General features: G+C 43.6%; 1 protein-coding gene across 4 annotated transcripts in view; it reads right to left on the reverse strand.

Annotated features, from left to right (window-relative positions):
- LOC130393779 (uncharacterized) overlaps positions 1–19,255 on the reverse strand; it is a 55,009-nt gene extending 35,754 nt beyond the window's left edge. For 3 of the 4 annotated variants that reach the window (XR_008897153.1, XM_056604501.1, XM_056604500.1), the window contains exon 1: positions 16,663–19,116. Coding sequence is in view for 3 of the 4 variants with exons in the window: in XM_056604501.1 (XP_056460476.1) it covers positions 16,663–18,892 (2,230 nt within the window). In the remaining variant the exon portion in view is untranslated. Of the gene's footprint in view, positions 1–16,662 lie in introns of all 4 variants that reach the window. The other variant, XM_056604502.1, reaches the window with a different exon arrangement.
- Positions 19,256–20,808: the final 1,553 nt, after the last annotated feature.

A 20,808-nucleotide genomic window follows, 5' to 3' on the forward strand; every position in this document is an offset into this window, starting at 1 on the left:
CCACGTTCTACTAATAAATTATCCACATCTGAGGCATTTGTCAAATGTAAGATAATATGTATGTAGATATTTGACACTGGTTCTGGCTTTATCTTACCCTAGTTTGAATAAAAAAATATCTGTACCAACAAACCTTCCTTCAGTCCGTTTTGAAAATCTGCCTCTTCTGACATCACAAGTTGGCGTATCTACCTACATGTGTCAGATAGGGCTGTCACTTTTTCCAAAAATGAAATTCGAACGAATTTCGAATGTCCATAATTAATGAACACGACAACAACTGTTGTCGTGTTTCTTTTTATTTCTTGTGGAAATCACGTATACCTACTGAATTCATAACAGCACAGGATCAAAACACATCTTTGATAACACATTTGTAAACACAACAAGAGGAAGCTCCGACACACAAGTGCGGCTGTCTTTTACGCATTAACAATAACTGCTCGGAGCGCGATATGCGGAGCGCATGTCGTCCATGGCACACACAGCCTATATAAACGAACAATCTGTGAGGCCGACCTCCAACACTGCATGCTGCTCTTTTTATTCCTTACGGAAAGAAAATTACAAGTAGTCTCGCAGCTCTCCGTTACCGCTGCAGCTGCTTCTGTCAGCCGTGCTGTATAAGTCCCCAAACAGGCTGCCCATCGCGCCCAGCGCAGCAGCGGACTTTTCTCCCTGTCGTGTGCGATCAGTGTCGGTCTCCGTTTCAATGAGCTCGTGTGAGAGGCTTTCAGTCACGAGATGTTTCTGTGCAGGGGAAAGGTGGACTAACCGGGAGAAGCGGGGATCCAGGAGGGCCGCTTTATTGAGGAAAAGCCACTCACCGCTCTCTTCTTTATAGCGCATTTTTACAGTTCGAATTGAGAATTACACTTCGAATTCGAACTTTTCACCCCACCTTCGAACGAATATTCGAACTTCGAATAAAAAGTGACAGCCCTAATGTCAGATATATCTAGGACCATACATCTAAGTGGACACGCCCACATGTGATGTCAGAAGAGGTAGGTTTTCAAAACGGATTGTAGTGGCTAATCACATTCACACCTGGAGGTATAATATGTCACCTTTAATGGGAATTAATGTACCCTTATTTGTCACACACCATTTGCCTATTCTGGGACAATGTCATTGTAGATTACAAACACTGAAATTGGGACCAAAAAGAAACGCGGCTTTTGACTTTTTTTTTCCCACCTATTTTCTTTCTTGGTCCTCTTATTCTAAAGCTGGGGTTGGCAACTGGCGGCCCGTAGGCAATAACTGGCCCGCCAGACATAATATCTGGCCCACCAGATTATTCTGAAGTAATGATTTTTTTTTATTTATTATTTTTAAATATCGAATATCTATATCTGTTAGCTTAAATGTAAAGGGCCGGGTATAGTGAACTTTTTTTTCTTTCACAACCGTTTTTGAATTTAATTGTATCAAATCCTGCTACTACTCCCGGAAGGTTAGAGAATCGTCACGGTCCCACATAAGCTGCGAGGGCCTGAGCGGGAGTTATTGGTAACTATGCAATATTAAATGAAACGGAACCCCCCTCTATAGGCCTATATACAACAACCATGGCGACCCGACATTACGTATTTTTGTGTGATACTGCACGTAGAGAAAGGAAGGAGCTGTTGAAAAAAGTTCACAAAAGATTTAAGACGCAAAGCTTTGAGACTTTGCTGTTTCTCTGATGAGACTACTTCGCCTACAGCCCTATCTAACGGTGAGTAGGCTAGGAATGGAGGTTTGTGTGTGTGCGCAGTAAGGCAGCACCCGCCGTGGTGTGTGTGTGTGTGTGTGTGTGTGTGTGTGTGTGTGTGTGTGTGTGTGTGTGTGTGTGTGTGTGTGTGTGTGTGTGTGTGTGTGTGTGGTTGGCTGCTTCTTTAGATGCGCATTACTGCCCTCTCTCCAGCATAAGGCCTTTCTACACTGCCAAGCAGGTTCGGTCGAGGCTTGGCACACCCGGCAATTTCACCGTCTTATCAAGTTTCCTGTGTAAAACCGAGGAGTCTAGAGTCTAGACCTCTTTAGAATAATTTGCATATTCCCGAATGTTTTTATTTTTTTATTTATTTTGCTGACCACTTTTGGGTTGAGAAAAGCCTCGTAAGGACAGGTCCTCAGCGTCTCTCTCGCAGATCGCACCATCTTTCAAGGTCTGTTTAATATGACTGCATCACCTTCTCTCACATGATCAGCAGCTCGCGGATTTCACTTTCTCTCCAGTTAGAACTGCTCATGATGATATCACTACGTTGTCTCTGTGGAGACAGTGCAGCAACACCTCTACCCAACGTGATCAGGCATGACATTTACGTGATTAGGGCATACACTTGTTTATAAGTACGTCTTTTAAGAGTCATCTAGTGCTTGTTAGGCATATGACTAAGCCAGCTGACGGGCCTACGTCACAGTTCCAGATGCACTTTCATTAATCAATTCCTTGAACTAGCCTTTGATAATGTTACCTACTGGCTGGAAAAAAATTTGCCTGAGGCCAAACTTAATTGCCGACCCCTGTTCTAAAGTATGTCATCTATATGCCATTGAGGAGTACAGTTACCTCAGCAAAAAATAGTTTTGCGCGGAATCCATTCAAAAGGCTGGAGAACGATTAGTATTTTGAATACAGAAAAAAGAGGAAACCACAGGCAGTGAGCTGTGGAAGGATATTGTTTTTTTTTTATAGTAAGTAGCGCCAGTGGCGAGGAGTGGGATGTGAATACACAAAAATATACGGTGGTGACGCGCTGAGTCCTTTTCGTAGGCTGTATAGAGAATATGCATGTCGAAGCAAACATAGAGAATGAATGCGTGTGCGTGTGTGTGCAAATAGCCAGCAGCTAGTAAAACACACCTTTTCCAACAAATCGCACAGCAACTGCAAATCATACAGTCATTTGACAGGCCCCTTTTTCACCAAGTGTTGAAAGGCTGTAGGTTAATGAGCAGATGCGAAGAGGATGGGTGGGGGAACTGGTGCTGAGGACCTTGTTTTGTTATAACATGTTCTGCAGAAAGTCTGTGTAAAAAGATTGCTTCAATGACCGACTCCAAGATATGTGCCACTCTACACGCTATAATGACGAGGCTAACTTCTACTTTTCCTGTAGGAAATGCTTTTGAATGCAATGTCACCAGTCACCAGTCACCAGTCATCGCTCTGGCATACATATGTTTATAATTATATTCTCACTTGATGAAAAGTTAATCTACAGGGATACGTCTAGGCCTCTGTTCCGGTGTATGATTGTGCGTGAGTCATTAGGGGTCCTACGAAACCGTAGGCACCCTTTTGTTTTCGTTAGTATTATTAGGGATCCTACGAATCGGTACGAACCCTATTGTAATCGTTAGTATTATTATTATTAGGGTTCCTAAGGAACCGTAGGAATCCTATTGTAGTCGTTAGTATTATTATTAGGGGTCCTACGAAACCGTAGGAACCCTATTGTAATCGTTAGTATTATTATTAGGGTGCCCAGCACAAAGTGTGAAGGCAATGTATTGTAATTGTCAGTTTTATTATTAGGGTGCCAAGCACAAAGTGCAAAGGCAACCTATTGTAATCGTTAGTGTCTTTATTATTATTCCGCCACGTTTGATTTACACAGCCTAAACCGCTTGCATGCTTTTATGAAACTTTAAACTCAAGATTAACAGAGAAGAAATATTACACTGATTGGCCCAAGGTGGTGCTATAGCAATAGTCCAAAAATGCTAACTTTGAACAAGCATATCTCGTGACCCCTTTGCCTTACAGTCATGAAACTTTGTTCACACCAGTGGAGGTGCATTGTTGAGAATAAAAAAGGTAGATTGTCCGGACTACTTTAATGAATCAATGCCCTTAAATAGGACTACTTTAATGCCTTTGACAATTATTTCAGGCAGGACGTTCCTCCCTCAGCCTCCATTGACTCCCATTCATTTCCCCGAAAGTGTTGGCGGCCGGTGAATAACATGGGGTTAAATGGGAGAGAGGAGGAAAGTCCTCCTCTGGGTGGGTGTGACTAGCTAAGGTATCTGGATCCCGCCTACGTCTATTCACGTATAGGCTGAAGCCCTGGTTGCACTATAAACCAATAAGCAGGAGTCCTGGCTGTGGAGCAGCCCGGAGGGAGGGTTTATCCCCTCAAGTCTATGTTACGAGAACCAACAAACCCGCGGCCGGGCTGCGGAGCCCGCGAGGAGGGTTTACTTGATCTATAAATTAAATCCCTCAATCTTAATTGGCTTAACACCATGACCAACATTCTGAAACACCCATTAACATCCACATTTGCCTCCTACAATGTAAGGCTTACAGCCCATGGAAATCGTTGTAAAATAGTGTTCTTGATGTTCTTTTAATTGTTTGTTACTCTGACCGTTCTGTTTGATAATGTGGAAAGGATGTTAGTGAATGATTCAGAGCATGATGCATTTTAAATTGCATCACTTTTGGTATTGTTATATTATTTTTCTTCAGACAATTGTAGCTGAAAATAAACATAGCCAAATTACAACCAAAAGCTTCAGTCATTGAGGGCAAAAATAGGCCCAATGATAGGCCCAGATTTTTTTATTTAGTTTTACAAATCAAGAGTAGGCCTGATTTCACTAATTGGCTTTGCATCCTTTCCTTCTTCCCTTGTAGTCCAAGACATGCTGCCCACCTGCTTCCAAAGTCCAATGCTGCCACTGGTGGATTTGTATCAATTCACACAAGTATCCCTCCCTGCTATTTTGTAGTTCACCAAAACACCCTGGATCAACTTGAGTGTCACATACTTATGCCACAATAGGCCACCATCAGTGCAAGCAGGCCAATGGCAACCAAGCGTGCAGTCCTTCTTCCCTCACTTTAAAAACAACCAGCCGCCACAATCTATGAATTGATCTTGAACTTTGTTCCCAAAGGATCCTAGGGTTTTTGACAAGAAACCTTTAGCAAATACAGTATCATCTATGAACCAATGTCTTCAATCTGACGGGGGAAGTCTGTAAGGGGAAGTCTGTACAATAAAGATCAACGAAGCCAGGAGCCATTGACTTCTGAAAAACGTGTGGTTTAAAACTTGTAAAGACCTAAATGCTTATATAAACATCAAGATGGACTCCTATGATCTTGAGTCCAATGAAAAAGTTGGGACGTGGCATCGAGATGGGCATGGCCTCTGACTAAAATGACCACAGTTCCTCGACGGAATGTTTGATTTGAGCGGGACCAACTTAGTGGCTGTTGGGGACCAAAGTTCTAACTGCTCAAGTAAGATAAAGTCGATTGACAAAACAACATGTCCGCCAGAGCCTCAAAATAGTCCAAATTTAACTTAACCTGTCATCATTAAACGATTAACCTCTCCAAATTGTATCTAGATCATACGATAGCGAGCGCTACAAGAATTAACTGAAAATGCAACCACTCCAAATTGTATCCAGATTCGCCCATAGGGGGCACTATAACCATTAACTGAAAATGCATACTCTTGACAGACATATTTCCTGACCCCTTTTACCTACAGTCATGAAATCCTGTAGACAGTTGTTTCTCCTCAAGTTGAGCAAATGAAACTGTAACAAAATGGACGCTGACCAATGTTAGGTGCCAAAAGCCGAGGTTAATCACCAAGCTTGGTGTACTAAAAGAATCATAGTGGAAGGGTAACCAGGCTAAAGTTCATCAAAATAGGAATATAGGGGGTGCTAAAGCGATCAATTGAAAACTTTAAAGACTAATTACTCCTCAGCCGGTCGTGGAAGTTTGTGCGCCCATCAGCAGATCCAAGCTGAGGCTATTACAGTGTTGTCAACTGTATGCAAACAAAAAAAGGTCTTAATGGTCTTTGTCAGGGTCTTTATGGTCTGCGTCACAGTCTTAATGGTCTATTAAGACTGTGCCATCTGCGCCATCTTTTAATATGGCGCAGATGGCACCCTATGTCGCCCTGTGTGCGACATAGCATAGCTCTCCGAGTCAAGTTTTTCATAGTTTTCGTGTTATTGATTTATTTTCTTTCGTTTAATGTGTGGTACGTTAAGGCTAGTGTCAAGTATGAATGGGCGACACTGATACAGCTTGGTGAGATGAGTCACAAAGGACATTTTAACACCAAACTGCTCGACAACGCAGGGCCAGGCCGCAGCCGGGGGTTTGCCTGGCACCCCGACACCGGCACGGAGGCGAGGCAGACGGGGCAGCGCGGAACGAAGACTCCGATTCCTCGTTAGCAAGGGAAGGCTAACCCTCCCGGCGATACTTCTCTCCAATTTCCAGTCACTGGGAAATAAAATGGACGACCTTCTCAGTAGGATGGCTACTCAGAGGAAAAACGTTTGCTTGTCAAAAAGTCCTGGAGCACCGACAACACGGTAATATCGCAGTTATCTACTGAAGACGTGGAGTTATTACCATAAAGTGCAGACCATTTTACCTACCTAGAGAACTGCAGTGCATTATACTGAGTACAGTGTATATCCCCCTCTCTGCTAACGAGGACAAAGCACTCAAAGTACTGCACGACATGATCTTAAGACATGAGAACTCATACCCAGATGCTGTTTTTATTATCACAGGGGATTTTAAGCACTGTATCCTTCACAAACATATCCATAAACTCCACCAGCTCATTAACTTCCCCACCAGGGGTAACAACACATTGGATCACTTCGGCAATAACATCAAAAATGCTTATGCTGCTGTCCCCAAACCTCACTTTGGAAAGTCTGACCACGTAGCAGTCCTGCTACGGCCCACTTACATCACAAAGCTGAAAGCAACCCCAGTCACAGTCAGAACTTTGAAGATGTGGACTGTGTGAACTGCAGGGCTGTTTTGAGGGCACTGACATGAATATTGACACTGCTATATAGATTGGTGCACCTCAGTTTGTATTCCCTCCCGGACCATTCGTATGTTTCCTAATCAAAAGCCCTGGTTCAATGCCGATATACGCATGAAGATCAGGAGCCAGTGTGCAGCTTTCAAGTCAGGGGACACCGTGGAGTATAAGCAGGCTTGGTACGAGCTACAGAAGTCCATCAGAGCGGCCAAAAGAACATACTCCCAAAAACTTGAAAGATGCTACAGGGACAACAACACAAGGAGTATGTGGCAGGGAATACAGTCCATCTCCAACTACAGAAGTAACACAAACAGAGTCAAAGTTTGTGACTCCACCCTTCCAGACACACTGAACAGTTTCTATGGCAGATTCGACAGGACAGCGATACCCCTATAAAGTCCCCCCACAACACAGAGGAGACCGCGCTACAAGTAACACACACACACACAAGTCCTTCGGGCTCTGAAGAAGGTGAACCCCCACAAAGCTGCAGGCCATGATGGGGTGGCTATGAAGGTATTATTGTGGCAAAAGTCTTTAGCACCTGTAACTGCAGATTTTGTATGCGTACACTAAAGTCACAAATGTGTAACAGTACATTTGAATTCGTAAATATTTTTTCTACCATTGTAAACACAAAATAGGGTCTACGGGTTCACAAGTCTGTGTTACAGGTGCACACATACTATCCTGTGCATCACAACTTCAAAGAGTCATGCAATTTACACTTTTGCTACAATCATTGCAGCGCAGTTGGTGCAAAACACATTCGCACACCCATGTTTCATAATCTAAGAACATGCCCAAAATGTGTGCATTCGTAAACCCAAATGTGATCTGTGGGAATTTTCCTCACAAATAAAATATGCTAATAACGCTCCAGTCCATCGTTACAACTGCTCAAATCTGCACCTGCGAGTCTCAAAGGTGGGGTTTTTTTGCAGGTAGTTTTTTTTAGGTGGTACATGAGTAGCAAAAGTGATTTGTATTCATATGAGGCAGAGCGTCCGTGGGCGGGACAAAATTGCAGCAGTAACCAATGAAAGTCGCCGACAGGGGGTTCATTTTTCAAACTACACTGGGACTATCCAAGCAGACCATTAAAATACATTGAAGGACACTTGCGGCATGTTAATGCAATAATTTTAGGGGGAATTCAGTTGAACTAAGTAATTTAATTTGTCATAATGTAAGATACCCAACTCCGTTGTATAGAATGCCCTCTTGTCTACTTTCAAGACTCCAGAAAGTAAGAGTTTGCTTGGATGGTCCCAGTGTAGTTTGAAAAATGCTGCCCCGGCCGGCGGCTTTCATTGGTTAATGCTGCAATTTTGTCCCGCCCACAGACGCTCTGCTTCATACGGATACGAATCACTTTTGCTACACTTGTACCACATAGACGTGTTGCAAAAGTATCCGCAAGAAAAACCACAGCTGAGACTCGTAGCAGCAGATTCGAGCAGTTGTATCGATGGACTAGTGCTCACTCATTAAAATGCTCATTGAACCTAGCGATCTATATAATTTCATTTGTGAGGAAATATTTCACAGATGTGCAACTTCTGATGCATTAGTTCACATTTGGGTTTACGAATGCACAAATTTTGTGCATGTTCTCAGATTATGAAACACAGGTGTGTGAATGTGTTTTGCACCAACTGCGCTGCAATGATTGTAGCAAAAGTGTCAAGTGCATGACCCTTTGAAGTTGTGATGCACAGGATAGGATTTGTGCACCTGTAACAGACTTGTGAACTCGTAGACTCTATTTAGTGTTAACAATGGTAGAAAAAATATTTACGACATCAAATGTACTGTTACACATTTGTGACTTTAGAGTACACATGCAAAATAAATATTTACGACTTCAAATTTACTCTTACACATTTGTGACTTTAGTGTACGCATACAAAATCTGCAGTTACAGGTGCTAAAGACTTTTGCTACAATAATACCTTCATAGGGGGCACCCAGAGTCCTAAAAGCCTGCACTGAACAATTGGCAGAGATGTACACAGACATCTTCAACAACAGGTGCGTGGGACGGTTTCATGCAGGAAACCGTCCAACGCATCTTTAAATCATCAGTCATAGTTACAGTCCCTAAGAAACCAAATACAACCACAATGAATGACTTTACGCCAGTGGCACTCACGTCGGTGGCCATGAAGTATCTGGAGAAGCTGGTCCTACACTCCATCAACTCTGTGATTCCAGACATTGTAGACCCCCTACAGTTTGCTTACCGCACCAACAGATCAGTGGAGGACGCGGTGGCCCTGGCACTCCATTCCACACTGGAACATCTGGAAACTAAAAAAACATACGCACGCCTCCTCTTTTTGGATTACAGCTCCGCCTTTAATACAATTCGGCCAATGAAGCTGATTGGGAAGCTGGCAGACCTTGGAGAAGCGACACCCACCTGCAAATGGATCCTGGACTTCCTTATAGACAGACCACAAGTGGTGAGGATTGGTACAAAGGTTTCTGCTGAGCTCACAGTCAGCACAGGAACCCCCCCCCCCCTTTTCTCACTGTATACATATGACTGCGTCTCCCCCCAGGACAATAACAGCATCATCGTTAAATACCCAGACGACCTGACCATCCTTGGCCTCATCAGAGGGAGGGATGAGTCCTCTTACAGGGAGCTAGTCCACAGAGTCACTATCTATGGGGAGGATAACAACTTAGTTTTAAACGTAGACAAAACAAAGGAGCTAATTGTGGACTTTAGGAGGAAAGCCCCCCCACTGCAGCCCCTCACCATCAAGGAGACGGGGGTGGGGCGGGCTGACAATTATCAGTTCTTTGGTCTACACATTGCGGATAACCTGAGCTGGGCCCAAAACACTGCTAAAACAGTGAAGAAAGCACAGCAGCGGCTCTACTTCATCAGGCTGCTGAAGAAGACTGGACTTAAAGGTCAGCCCCTCACCAAAGCCTACAGAGGACGCGTTGAAGGCATCCTCTCCAGTGGCATCACGGTGTGGTTCGGAAACACCACACTGTCTGGGAGGAAATCGCTTCAACGGGTCATAAAGACTGCAGACTGGCTCCAACCTACCCCCCATGGACACACTGTACACACAGCGCTGCAGGGGGAAAGCCCAGAGCATCCTCAAGGACAAACATCACCCAGCTCATGCTCTGTTCAGATGGAAGAACTCTGGCTTATCCTGCGACATCACTGGCCAGAGAGCATCTCAGCCTACTTTATACTTTTCTACTACTATACTTTTTCTTGTCATAATGCCATCATATATATATATATATATTTATACAACGGGGGACCTAAATCCAGCGATCTGATTGGTTCCCAACTGTTGCATAATGAGCGTATACATAACTGCTATGACGCCCGATCATTTTGTGAAAGTTTGCATATCACTCCGCGCCTGGAAGTAGAAACAGTTACAAAGTAAAACATATGTTGGATGATGGAGTGGGTGTAAATGTTGTTACTCCGGGAGTGAGCAAGGCGATGGAGAGACTAACGAAAGCTTACGCACACGGCGAGTGAACTGCTCCATAGGATAAATTGCCGGCGAACCGTTCTATCGGAGCCTTCTCTCGGAGGGACGCTAAAGTGTGTTGCATAGCGACCGTCTTGTTGGTGTGCTTTAGGCTTGGCCCCCGTAAAATGCTGCTTGCAGCTTTAATTAGGGGGCCAAGCACAAAGTGCGAGACAACCTATTGTGATTGTTAGTGTTTTTTATAATTATTATTATTATTAGTCCTACAAAACCTTAGGAACCCTATTGGAATCGGCAGGCCTCGACATTAACGGTTGCCCGCTTGCCCGGGGCAACCAAAAGTCATATTTGGGCAAGTTGAGATTGATTTCTGGTTGCCCGAACGGGCAAGTGGATTTTGGGTGGATGTTAATAGAAAGGCTATTTATTCAAATGTTTTTAGAAACTGCAGAACAACCTTTTTTGCCGCAAAATAACACAAAATATAAGTATTTGCAATTGATCAGCGCGCCTTCTTCTCTTCTCTCGGAAAGCGAGTTAACAGACCCGCATCGCTTCAGTGCGAATATAGCCCCGCCCCCGCCTTCTGTCACTCGCAGTGCGTTCTCTGGCCGTGATTCAAAGGTGTTGGCTAAAGGTTAGCCAACAAAGCTAGCATCGCAAGTGCAGCGCCTCCGCGAACGGTTTAGGTAGAAGGAAAATGGAGTAGTGATGGAGGAGTGCAGTTTGGAAGTACTTTGGATTGAGGCAAATTACCAAGGAAAGTCATATGCAAGAACACGGTTTTGGGTTTCATAACTGTGCACATGCACAGCAATAGCGATCTTTTTCACGAAATTGGACCCTCACAAACTATATATTACATGAAAGCTGAGCCTCCACTTATTCCAACAGTCCAAACCATATCATTCTGCGACTAAAACTCGCAAATAACAACTTAAGAAGAAACGTCCCCTTTTCTTTTAACAACCAAAAATGAAGTATTACCTTTGTGATTTTTGTCCACAAAGTTGATTCTGGTCGAATAAAACCACCATAAACAGATAACCCAGTGTCTGGGCCAAATTTTGCAACTAAACATGGTATTTTCAATCAATGAATAAGAGAAGGTTTCTTAGGAAATATGTAAATTGCCTTCAATCAGAAAACAGCGCAATCTAGTGGCCATATGTTTATTTGCGAGTGTTTGGCTTGGTGCATTCGAATATATTTGCCCTGAAATTTAAATAGAGGTGTCAAGTGTCAAATTGTAAGATATCTACCTTTATTTGTGTCTCATAGTAAGACATCGCTCCCAAATGATAACGACCAACTGATAATTATTTCAGGTGGAAATGTTATCTTCCACTTATGCTGTGTTCCATGGCTTTATTCACTTTAACCATGTATCATCCCCATTGAATATTTCACTTGCACAACAATCTTTCTTATGGGACAAAGATGACATTATCGCCCTCGTAGTTGTGGAGATATACTCTATTTACTTTGGGTATGTTCTTTCCTGAAAAAACTTTTCCCCTGATATCGAAAATGGTATAGAATATCGATATTTTTCCAGGTATAGTGTCAAAGTTAGAAAATCCAGTATCGTGACTGACAACACTACTAGAAACGCGATTGTGATTATTCAGTTAGAGCTACAAGAAACGTGAAAGTTAAAAAAGACATATCTTTGCTACTACCTCTGACATTTAGTTAAGTACATTTGCATGAAATCATGCAGGTCTACATATAACTTGGCGATAGCTTTAATAGGTTGCAACGGTGGACTGAAATCACTTCATGGCGCGATGTGACCGCTCGATAAATAAGTAAACAAAGGGAAGTTTGTTATTTTTTAAACACAACATGTGTGGAAGCTAACATTCAGCTTCAGTCTGAGCTAGGATGATTTTTCTGAGCCCCCCCAAAACCAGGCCGCGTGCCTGGCAAAAAGAGGCCTGTTCAAGATTCTGATTATAATTTGGGCAAGTGAACATCACATTCGGGCAAGTTGAACCTGACCTGTACTTGCCCGATGGGCAAGTGCTTTTGAAACCTAAATGTCAACCCCTGAATCGTTAGTATTATTATTATTTTTAATTTACATAAAAGAACGATAAGTCAAAAGTTATGAAAATTGGCAGGCTTATAGTACTCGTTAAATGAGTAAGGGAAAACAAGGGATTCATCTTGGGGGATGGGTAAAAAATGGATGTTGCGCAGCATTTATTATGACGTCATTATATAGACTCTCTAAGCACCCCCCCCCTCGGACTGACTTCCTGCGTCACTGACATGCACCATTTGTCATAATGAACTTTCAAAGTCTGACCAATATGGTCAGATCATTCAGACTAAATGCAATGGCTACAACTTGACCAAACACCCACACTTTCTGATCTGCGGCCTCTCTCCAATGCAGACTGGGCCTTTAAATAATTTCGCAAGTGTCCGTTTTGAAAGTGGGTTTTGAAACAGTATGCTTTAGAAACATGGTTGGTGATGTTAACTTCTGGTAAAGCAGTTTTTGAGGCATACCAATGTCATATTTCCATACCGACCAAGCTCACCATACTTCCACGAACTGAAGACTTCTATTTCTCAAATATACTCTAATCTGCCCTTTGCAGTCTACATGTCCATGGCATTTAGTGTAGTGTTATGGCGTCAGACTCATGACCAGTGTTGGGAACGTTACTTTAAAAAAGTAATTAGTTATAGTTACTCACTACTTGTTCCAAAAAGTAACTGAGTTAGTCACTTAATTACTCTATAATAAAAGTAACTAGTTACCAGGGAAAGTAACTTTTTGCATTAATGTAAAAGGAAGTTGCTATATGTCAAAGAATTTGGATTTTTCTGAGCAGTTTTCACTTGTCATTAATGTGTTAAATGGTTGAACTCCCCAATCAAGGCCCTGATTTTTTTTCCAACTTCCAACTGATTTTTCTTTGCAGCCTTTTTGCAAAGGCTGTGGAACATCTGCTGAATACTTCAGAAAAGCCCAACTTTTCATTGGATTGCTTCGGACTCGCCAATTCTGCTGCTTCATCGAATCAGTTTGGTGTGCGTGCGTGTGTGGTGTGTGTGTGTCCTGGCTTGTGTGTAAAAACACTGGCTCCGATTGGCTACCATGAAACATGACTGCCATAGCCAATCATAATCGCTTATCTCGTTGTTAACCTGTTTCCTCACTAGCAGTTTGTGTTTGGAGCCAGGGGTGCGTTCGGATTACGCAGTTTATTCAATCAATTCATAGTATCGCACCGCATTTAACGTACAGTAACGGTAATGGCATTGTAACGACGGAAACAGTAATTAGTTAGATAACCCCTTTACTGAAAAAATAACAGCGTTACCTAACGCCGTTCTTACAAACACTGCTAATGACTCATGACCATGCGCTGGTTGAAGTCAGACCTCAACCAACCATTCTGATTGACATCAAATAATGTTTACCATAATCTATTCATTCGTTCAAAAATGTGTCATTTAATGAAAATGTTAAACCACATCGTACAAGAGAATGGGATAAAAATTACAAAGAAGGAATTTACAAAAGCAATACCAAATGTTTCAACTTTGATCATTGTATACCAAGTCGAATAGGGAGAAAGAGAGAGAGAGATCTATCGAGGTTAATTTGTCCTGAAAGTGGTGAGTTAGGTCCCCCCCTTCACTGCAAGAGTCTTTGGGTCGTTGAAAATCTCTATGCAAGGGATTATGTGTAGAACGCCGGTCATTATCGGGAAAATAAGCCCAGACAGTCGAGACAGAGCGAACAGGACACCGACGCACGTGTCTTGCTTCGCCCTCAAGGGGCTTACTTTCGATAATGACCCTTGATGTTCTATACATAATCCCGCTTATTACACGGATACTTGCCAAAACGAAAGACTTACTTCACATGCTGTGTCTTTCTACAATTTATTTGTCACCAGCATTCGTAGTGTTGATCTGCAGAGATATAATCTACCAACGACGCTTAGCAACCGAAGACCCTGAAGTTGAAGTTGTGAAGGGCCCATGCAAGTGAACAGAGCGTTCCACAGCATTGAGAAGAGCTGTGTAATAATTAAATATAATGAATTATAATTATTATTAAACAAACCCTCTTAGCTTAAGGGTTGCTTTACCCGTGTTTGACCAGACGACTTCATTAAGACTTCAACCATGCAGCAATCCCTTAAACCCTTGGTGTTCCTCTTTCCACAAAAGAATGGAGACTTTACCCTTGAATTTGTTGAATTGAGTTGACTCCCTTTGTGGAGGCTGCGTTTGTCAATAAAATTGTTTATAAAATAGTGTATAAAACAACTTTCACTGCAGTTCTTGTGATTTAATGCAATGCTGAATTTAATACGCAACACAATATAGCCATTGTAGTCGTTAGACATTACCTCATTAAATAGGTTGTCATGAAGATCATTTGAGCTTTTACCTTTACCCAGGACTGGGGTGGAAACCCTATACTATAGGGAATATGCCCGTTAATTATAGATGATCATGCTCGAGTGGGTCTTATGAGCAGGAAGTTTGTTGAGCTAGCCATTAATCCTGGCAAAATTATTTTATTTTTTTGTAATTATTGAGAATTTTGGTTTCTCTGACTGCTTTGAAATATTTAATCACATGAGAGCTCTGAGTTCTGGTAACATATAGTTGGCAAGAGGATGATTCACACAAAATTGTTGTCAACATGCCATCTTCTCTGAGGGGTCTTTCATAACTGGAAGAGGAAGCATGCTACAACAAGTACAGCATTCCAGACCACAGCTTTAGATTTAGAGCCGTTCTCTCATATCATTCCACTACAGTACACTTCCAAGCCTTATTTAGGTCCCAGGGGAAAAGCAGGTTAAAGTTTAACACATTCAAAAAATAATGTTGAGGGGATTGCTTGTAATTTCCCTCTCACATTAAAAGGTTTGGAGAATCTCTTATTTTAAGATAATGTAGGTACATAGTAAGCTGGACCTTACGTAAAAAGGAATGTCATGTCATGTCACATTCTGTTAGGATATTTGACTACTTCTCTGTGATGCATTGATTTGAAGGTAGCATTTCCAAATCTGGGGAACATAGTCACCAAAAGCAATGATAGCCTTTCATTAAAATATACATTTTTTGAGAAACATTTGGATTTGCATGCCCACGTATACTGCACAAAACACAAATACACTCTACACAGAACAAGCACTCTTTTGTTCTGACAGGCTAAATCATAAACCTCTTTCTGAGCCCCTGGTCCCTACTAGGGTTGCAAAATTCCGGGAATTTTCAAAGTTTGAAACTTTCCAAGGGAATTAACGGGAATTTATGGGAATTAACGGGAATGTATGGGAATAAACAAAAAATGACAAAAATGTAGGTTGGCTCTTACAGGGGACTTGAATATAGTTGGGGAAAATATATTTTATCATAATCTTGACTAACAACCAGATTTCATGACACGCACACACATCCATTTACAGACTAGTATATTCAAAAATATATTTGTTTAGAGGTTAGCGTCTATTCATGTCAAGAAAATTCATGGCATATTTCCAGATGTCTCCATACTTACATTTAGTTAATTGTATTAACCTCACTGACAGAAAATAAAGGTGGAGGAGGGAACAACGTTTCTGTTGCATAAGAACATTATTGGAAGGTAATGATTGTTCCAGGTATTAATCGAACTTTCAGGCGTTACCAGGGAAACAAAGTTATGGCTTGTGAAAAACTTTATATTTGAATGGGAAAAAATGTTAACGGTCCAAATGTTAAAAATCGATTTTGACCCTCGGGAACGAATAATCGAAATAATCGAATATTCTGACCCATCCCTAATAGGTTATATATTGTATATAATTAAGCCACAACATGGATAATGCTTTTCATGATACAGATGCTTTTGTTAATTTGATTCTCACTTAAAAAAAGAGCAATGCATAATCAACAATCATTAAAAATATCAAACCCACCACCATTATTATCTAGAGGGCGGGAGTTAGTCGTTATTGTGTAAGGATTGTGACTGATACTATACCCTAAGTTCTTATCATTTCAGAGTTAACGCAAAAATCGACCTAAATAAGTTTAGAAGAGGAGGAAGAGGAGGAAAAGAAAGAGCCCACCGCCTTGTTAGAAATTCAGACAAACAAAGCAAGATAACGCTGAGAGACGCAATCGCTTTGCTAACCATCCAAGAGAGAGGAGACGGGGGGGGGGGGGGGTGAAGAAGAGAGTGAAGGCGGGGGGGGTCATCCACCAGATGATTTGGGCTATGTATGAAGGAGGATGAAGGAGTGATCAGACGAAGAGGAGGGGGTGCTTTGCATGAAATGAATCCCCGGGGTTTCGGGGCCCGCATGAGGGAGCCCTCCTACCTGGATGTTGCTGTGGCGACGACGCAGTGGACTGCCGGGGGGACTTGGGAACCGGCTTGTCCCCGCCGTGACCCAGCGGTTTCACCCTTTGGGCCCCACGAATGGCCTCCTGCTCCCATGCCTTGTGCCCCGCTGGCGGGCTGGAGGAGGAGGTAGACGAGGAGGATGATGACGAACCCTCGATGCGCTGCTTCATCTCCGACGACAGCAGGGGGCCCTTATGCATCCATTCCTGCATCTTGTTCACCGTGACACCATGGTGGTGACCCTGTCTAGCCAAGGTGCAGGTGGGGGCAGCCAGAGTCTGTGCACCTGTGGGATCCTTGGGGGCATCAGGCAGGGGGGTGTCTGCGTTAGTGTTGTCGGATGACCCTGTGAGGCTGGCAAAGGAGCCCCCGCTCGCGTACAGCATCCGGCATGAATTGCCCACACCGTCCTGAGGCTGCTCATTGCTGCTGGTGGCCTCTTGGTTAGCAGCCTGGTGGCCTCCTCTTCCCTCCTTCTGAACCTCTGGCCCCGTAGGCTCCACCACAGCCAAGTCCTCACACACATCAGGACTCCCGCTGTCGGCTGCGCCCTCACACATGGCCACAGGCCCTCTTCTACAGTGGTGATAGCTGATAGCGCCGTCGCTAGCCGAGCGTGGTATGGGCGGTCCCGAGGAGCTGGTGAAGGAGAGGAGGTTCCCCAGGCTGCTGCTGTCCAGGGGGCTGATGCTGTCTAGGGGGCTACTGCCCCTGCACCAGGACCCAGGCGTCCCGCTGACGCAGAGCAGGTTGGGGTTGGAGTCCGACAACCGCTGGGGGCTTTGGTCCCCCCCCGACGACCAGGAGTCGCTGTCCATATTCTTTACCGAGAGGCTGTCCCTGGAGGGGCTGCTGCTAGAGGAGTACGTCTGCTGCTTCTTACCATCACTATGCTGCTGCTGCACGTCCAGGTTGATATCATGCATGGCATTGATGAGGAGATAATAGGCCTCTTTCAGCTGGCTCCGGAGCCGGTCGGTCTCTTGGATGCTGATGTCCCTCAACCCCTGGCATCTATCCTTCCTGCTTTGGACCACTTCATGGTTCTTCCCACGTGTCATCTCATTTGCACCATTTCTCACACTTTCGTAAAAGGGCAGTATTTCGTTATCGTAGTAGTCCTCGTCTTCACTGTCCAAAGAGTGGCGAATGGGGGACCCTTCTGTTGCACACAGCGATGACATGTTTATTTCTGATTCCGTAGGGAAATAGGTTGGGCTCTGAAGGTTGATCAACCTGATTTTGCCAGAGAACTCTGAGCTTTCATAGCTCTCAATGTTTCTGATTAAAATGGTCTCCTCGGTATTACTTCCTGTGAGGCAATAGCTTGGGTCACAAGTTGGATTTATGAGTGTGGTGCACGTTGCAGATTTTGTATTTATGGGTCGGTTATGGTCATAATTAGAATCGGCGTTATGTCGACGCTGGTTTACAGCCACAACACTCTCCGCCATGTGCTGCATTCTTAAAGAACGATCGCTGCTTCCATATCTATGAACTCTTGCTTCTTTGTCCAAACATACGCTGTCAGTATCGAGGTCAGAGATGCGGGCGGCATTGACAACTTCTGTACTATTTGAGTCCAATTGTGTATGGGAGACGTTATGGTTGTGGTTTTCCCCAAAACCAATTGAATCGCCTACGCTGTACTTCCGCGGAAAGTGTTTTCCCGGTGTGTGCAGACCTGCGACGCGTTCCCCACTGGGCAGCCCCGCTTTGCCTAAAGAATATGGCTCCTGAAGGATCGTATCCTTACCATAGTCCCAAAACTGCACACCTCTTTGAAGTGGGACCCCCAGGAGATCCTCATTAACCCGATATCTACACCTGCTGCTGGTCGGCTCTCTCTCCTCGCTACTGGGGTTCATGCGACGACTAGAAACCTCGTAGCGGGGACAAGCAGTTGCAAAGACCACACGTTTCGACTTCCGGAAAAGAAAACCCCCGACTTCTACTAACGCCCCGTTGTCAAAATTCTCGTAGGTACTCATTCTTTCAGTCGCCGGTCCACAGTCCAGCTCTGTAATAAAGAATATCGAGTCAGTCTCAATTTTTTGCTGTTGCAGAAGTACTATGTCTTTACCTTCCCCGTCCTTCTTTGCAGTAGCAGCCGAACAACCGTATACACCACCGGCTGACGCTCCTTTCTTCAATTTCTTTCCCCGAAGTTTCGCAAGTATAGTCCTCCGCAGAGGATCAGCCATTCCTTTTCAGCCAGTAATTCCTACAGTTTTCAGCACACTAGTTGCAAAAGGGAAAGGGATAAGCTGCCTCTCGCTCGAACTCGCTGGGCTCAAACGGGATCTGCTCCATAGTCCGCTGTCACGCCTGTCGATTTGCGCTTTGGCTCTCCTCCCTCTCTACTCAACTGCACCACCACCGCTTCTCTTTGGCATCCTCACATTACTCTCTCACTCACTTACTCACAAACTACGTGCATACGCAACACGGGCTCTTTCATTTTTCTCTGCGACTCTAGCGCCTCTCTCGACCTGGCCATGCTTAAAGCTTAAAATATGTATAATATTTACAGGCGATACTGAACGTAACCCCTACCAGACCAGATAGACTCTTTGGGCGTGCCTGGTTATAAGGGATTCGTCCTTAAAGGTGATGCCATTTAAGGACTGTATGTTGGGAAGAACAAGGTTGATTTTTTTTTAAAGAAAATAATACCTTTAGTAATCCAAATAATACATTTGTCTTCTCTGTAGACCTTATAAAGGAGGTGCAATCCGGGTTTTAAGGCCATGTACGGATGATAGACACATTTACCGTTCAACAACGTCAATGAAACAGGGATTCAGTGTATGTTGATCGATGCTCTCCTCTCTGACCCCCAACCCGTCCCCACCATCTTCCCCCACCCGTTGAACCTGCAAACATTTGTTTGCTGTTGCTATTTTAGGAATGCATGAGGGGGAATAATAGTTGTTGAAAATCCCCATCGGTGGATGTGGGGTGGGCACCTGGGCGGGCTCTCTCTCTCTCTCTCTCTCTCTCTCTCTCTCTCTCTCTCTCTCTCTCTCTCTCTCTCTCTCTCTCTTTACTTCAGCATTTACTTCAGATAAGGTCCACTCTCCAACCGTCCTGAAAAGGAACTAAAAGGAGAGAGCCTCAGCTAGGTACAATGTCTCCCTGTGAGTGAGTGCACATAATTATCTGGGCCATTTTCCTCCTCCCTCCTCTTCTTCACCAAAACATGATTAGCATCTGCTGTTGCTATGGAGGAGCTGAGACTGGGGTCTGTCGCTGCCATCCACCTCTTTGCCTGACGACTAGACCTGTGTCTGGGCAGCTCTTTGCAGGTCAAGGCCTGCAAGCTCCACGCTCTAATCGGGTTTTGTTTGTTTTGTGTGTGTGTGTGTGTGCGTGGGGGGGGGGGACGACTCTATGGTGTTTTGTTATTACCAGTTGCTCGGTCCACAACAAAAACAAGTACATCAACGTCCATTGACATTTACTGAATGGCAAATTATAGCACAGTGTGACATGGACACTATACTTTAATATTAAGTCCCCTTATTCATTAGACTTTCCATATAAGCTGCAAAATATTTTCATTGTTTACTTAAACCTTAAGTACCTTATCACAGTCTTTTAGCGCAAATATCAGCTTGTCTTGTTACAATTATGAGGAAAAGAAAAACAACAAATATTTTAAGACGCAATCACTCAAGAGTCTCTTGGTTCTCTGGAATGCATTTTGAGTGAAAGGAATGAGAGACGTGTTTTGGAAACATCAAACTGAAATGTTTATGATTTGGTCATCTATTGTAATAGCAATGTCTATGTGACCAGTTTACTCAAGGGCATACGATTCAATTGACACTGGATATAAAGAGAAAGTCATTTTACGGCAAATTATTTACTGAAACGTTTGCAGATTTGCTCTGCAAATTGTCCAAAACAATGGGAGGAAAATGCTGAATCTTCCATTCTCTTTTTGCTCCTCAAACTGTTAAGTTGCCCTTTTTGTTAGGGCCCAACATCAGCTTGGTTTTCTTGGTCACTCCAAGGGAGGTAGTGTGTGTGTGTGTCTGTGCGTGCATGTGTGTGTGTGCATGTATGCTTAACTAAGGATAGAAGGCATTGCAGCTGTTGGGGCTCTCCTCCTGAT

Source organism: Gadus chalcogrammus, chromosome 12 (assembly GCF_026213295.1).
Source record: "Gadus chalcogrammus isolate NIFS_2021 chromosome 12, NIFS_Gcha_1.0, whole genome shotgun sequence".
NCBI classification, from domain to species: Eukaryota; Metazoa; Chordata; class Actinopteri; order Gadiformes; family Gadidae; genus Gadus; species Gadus chalcogrammus.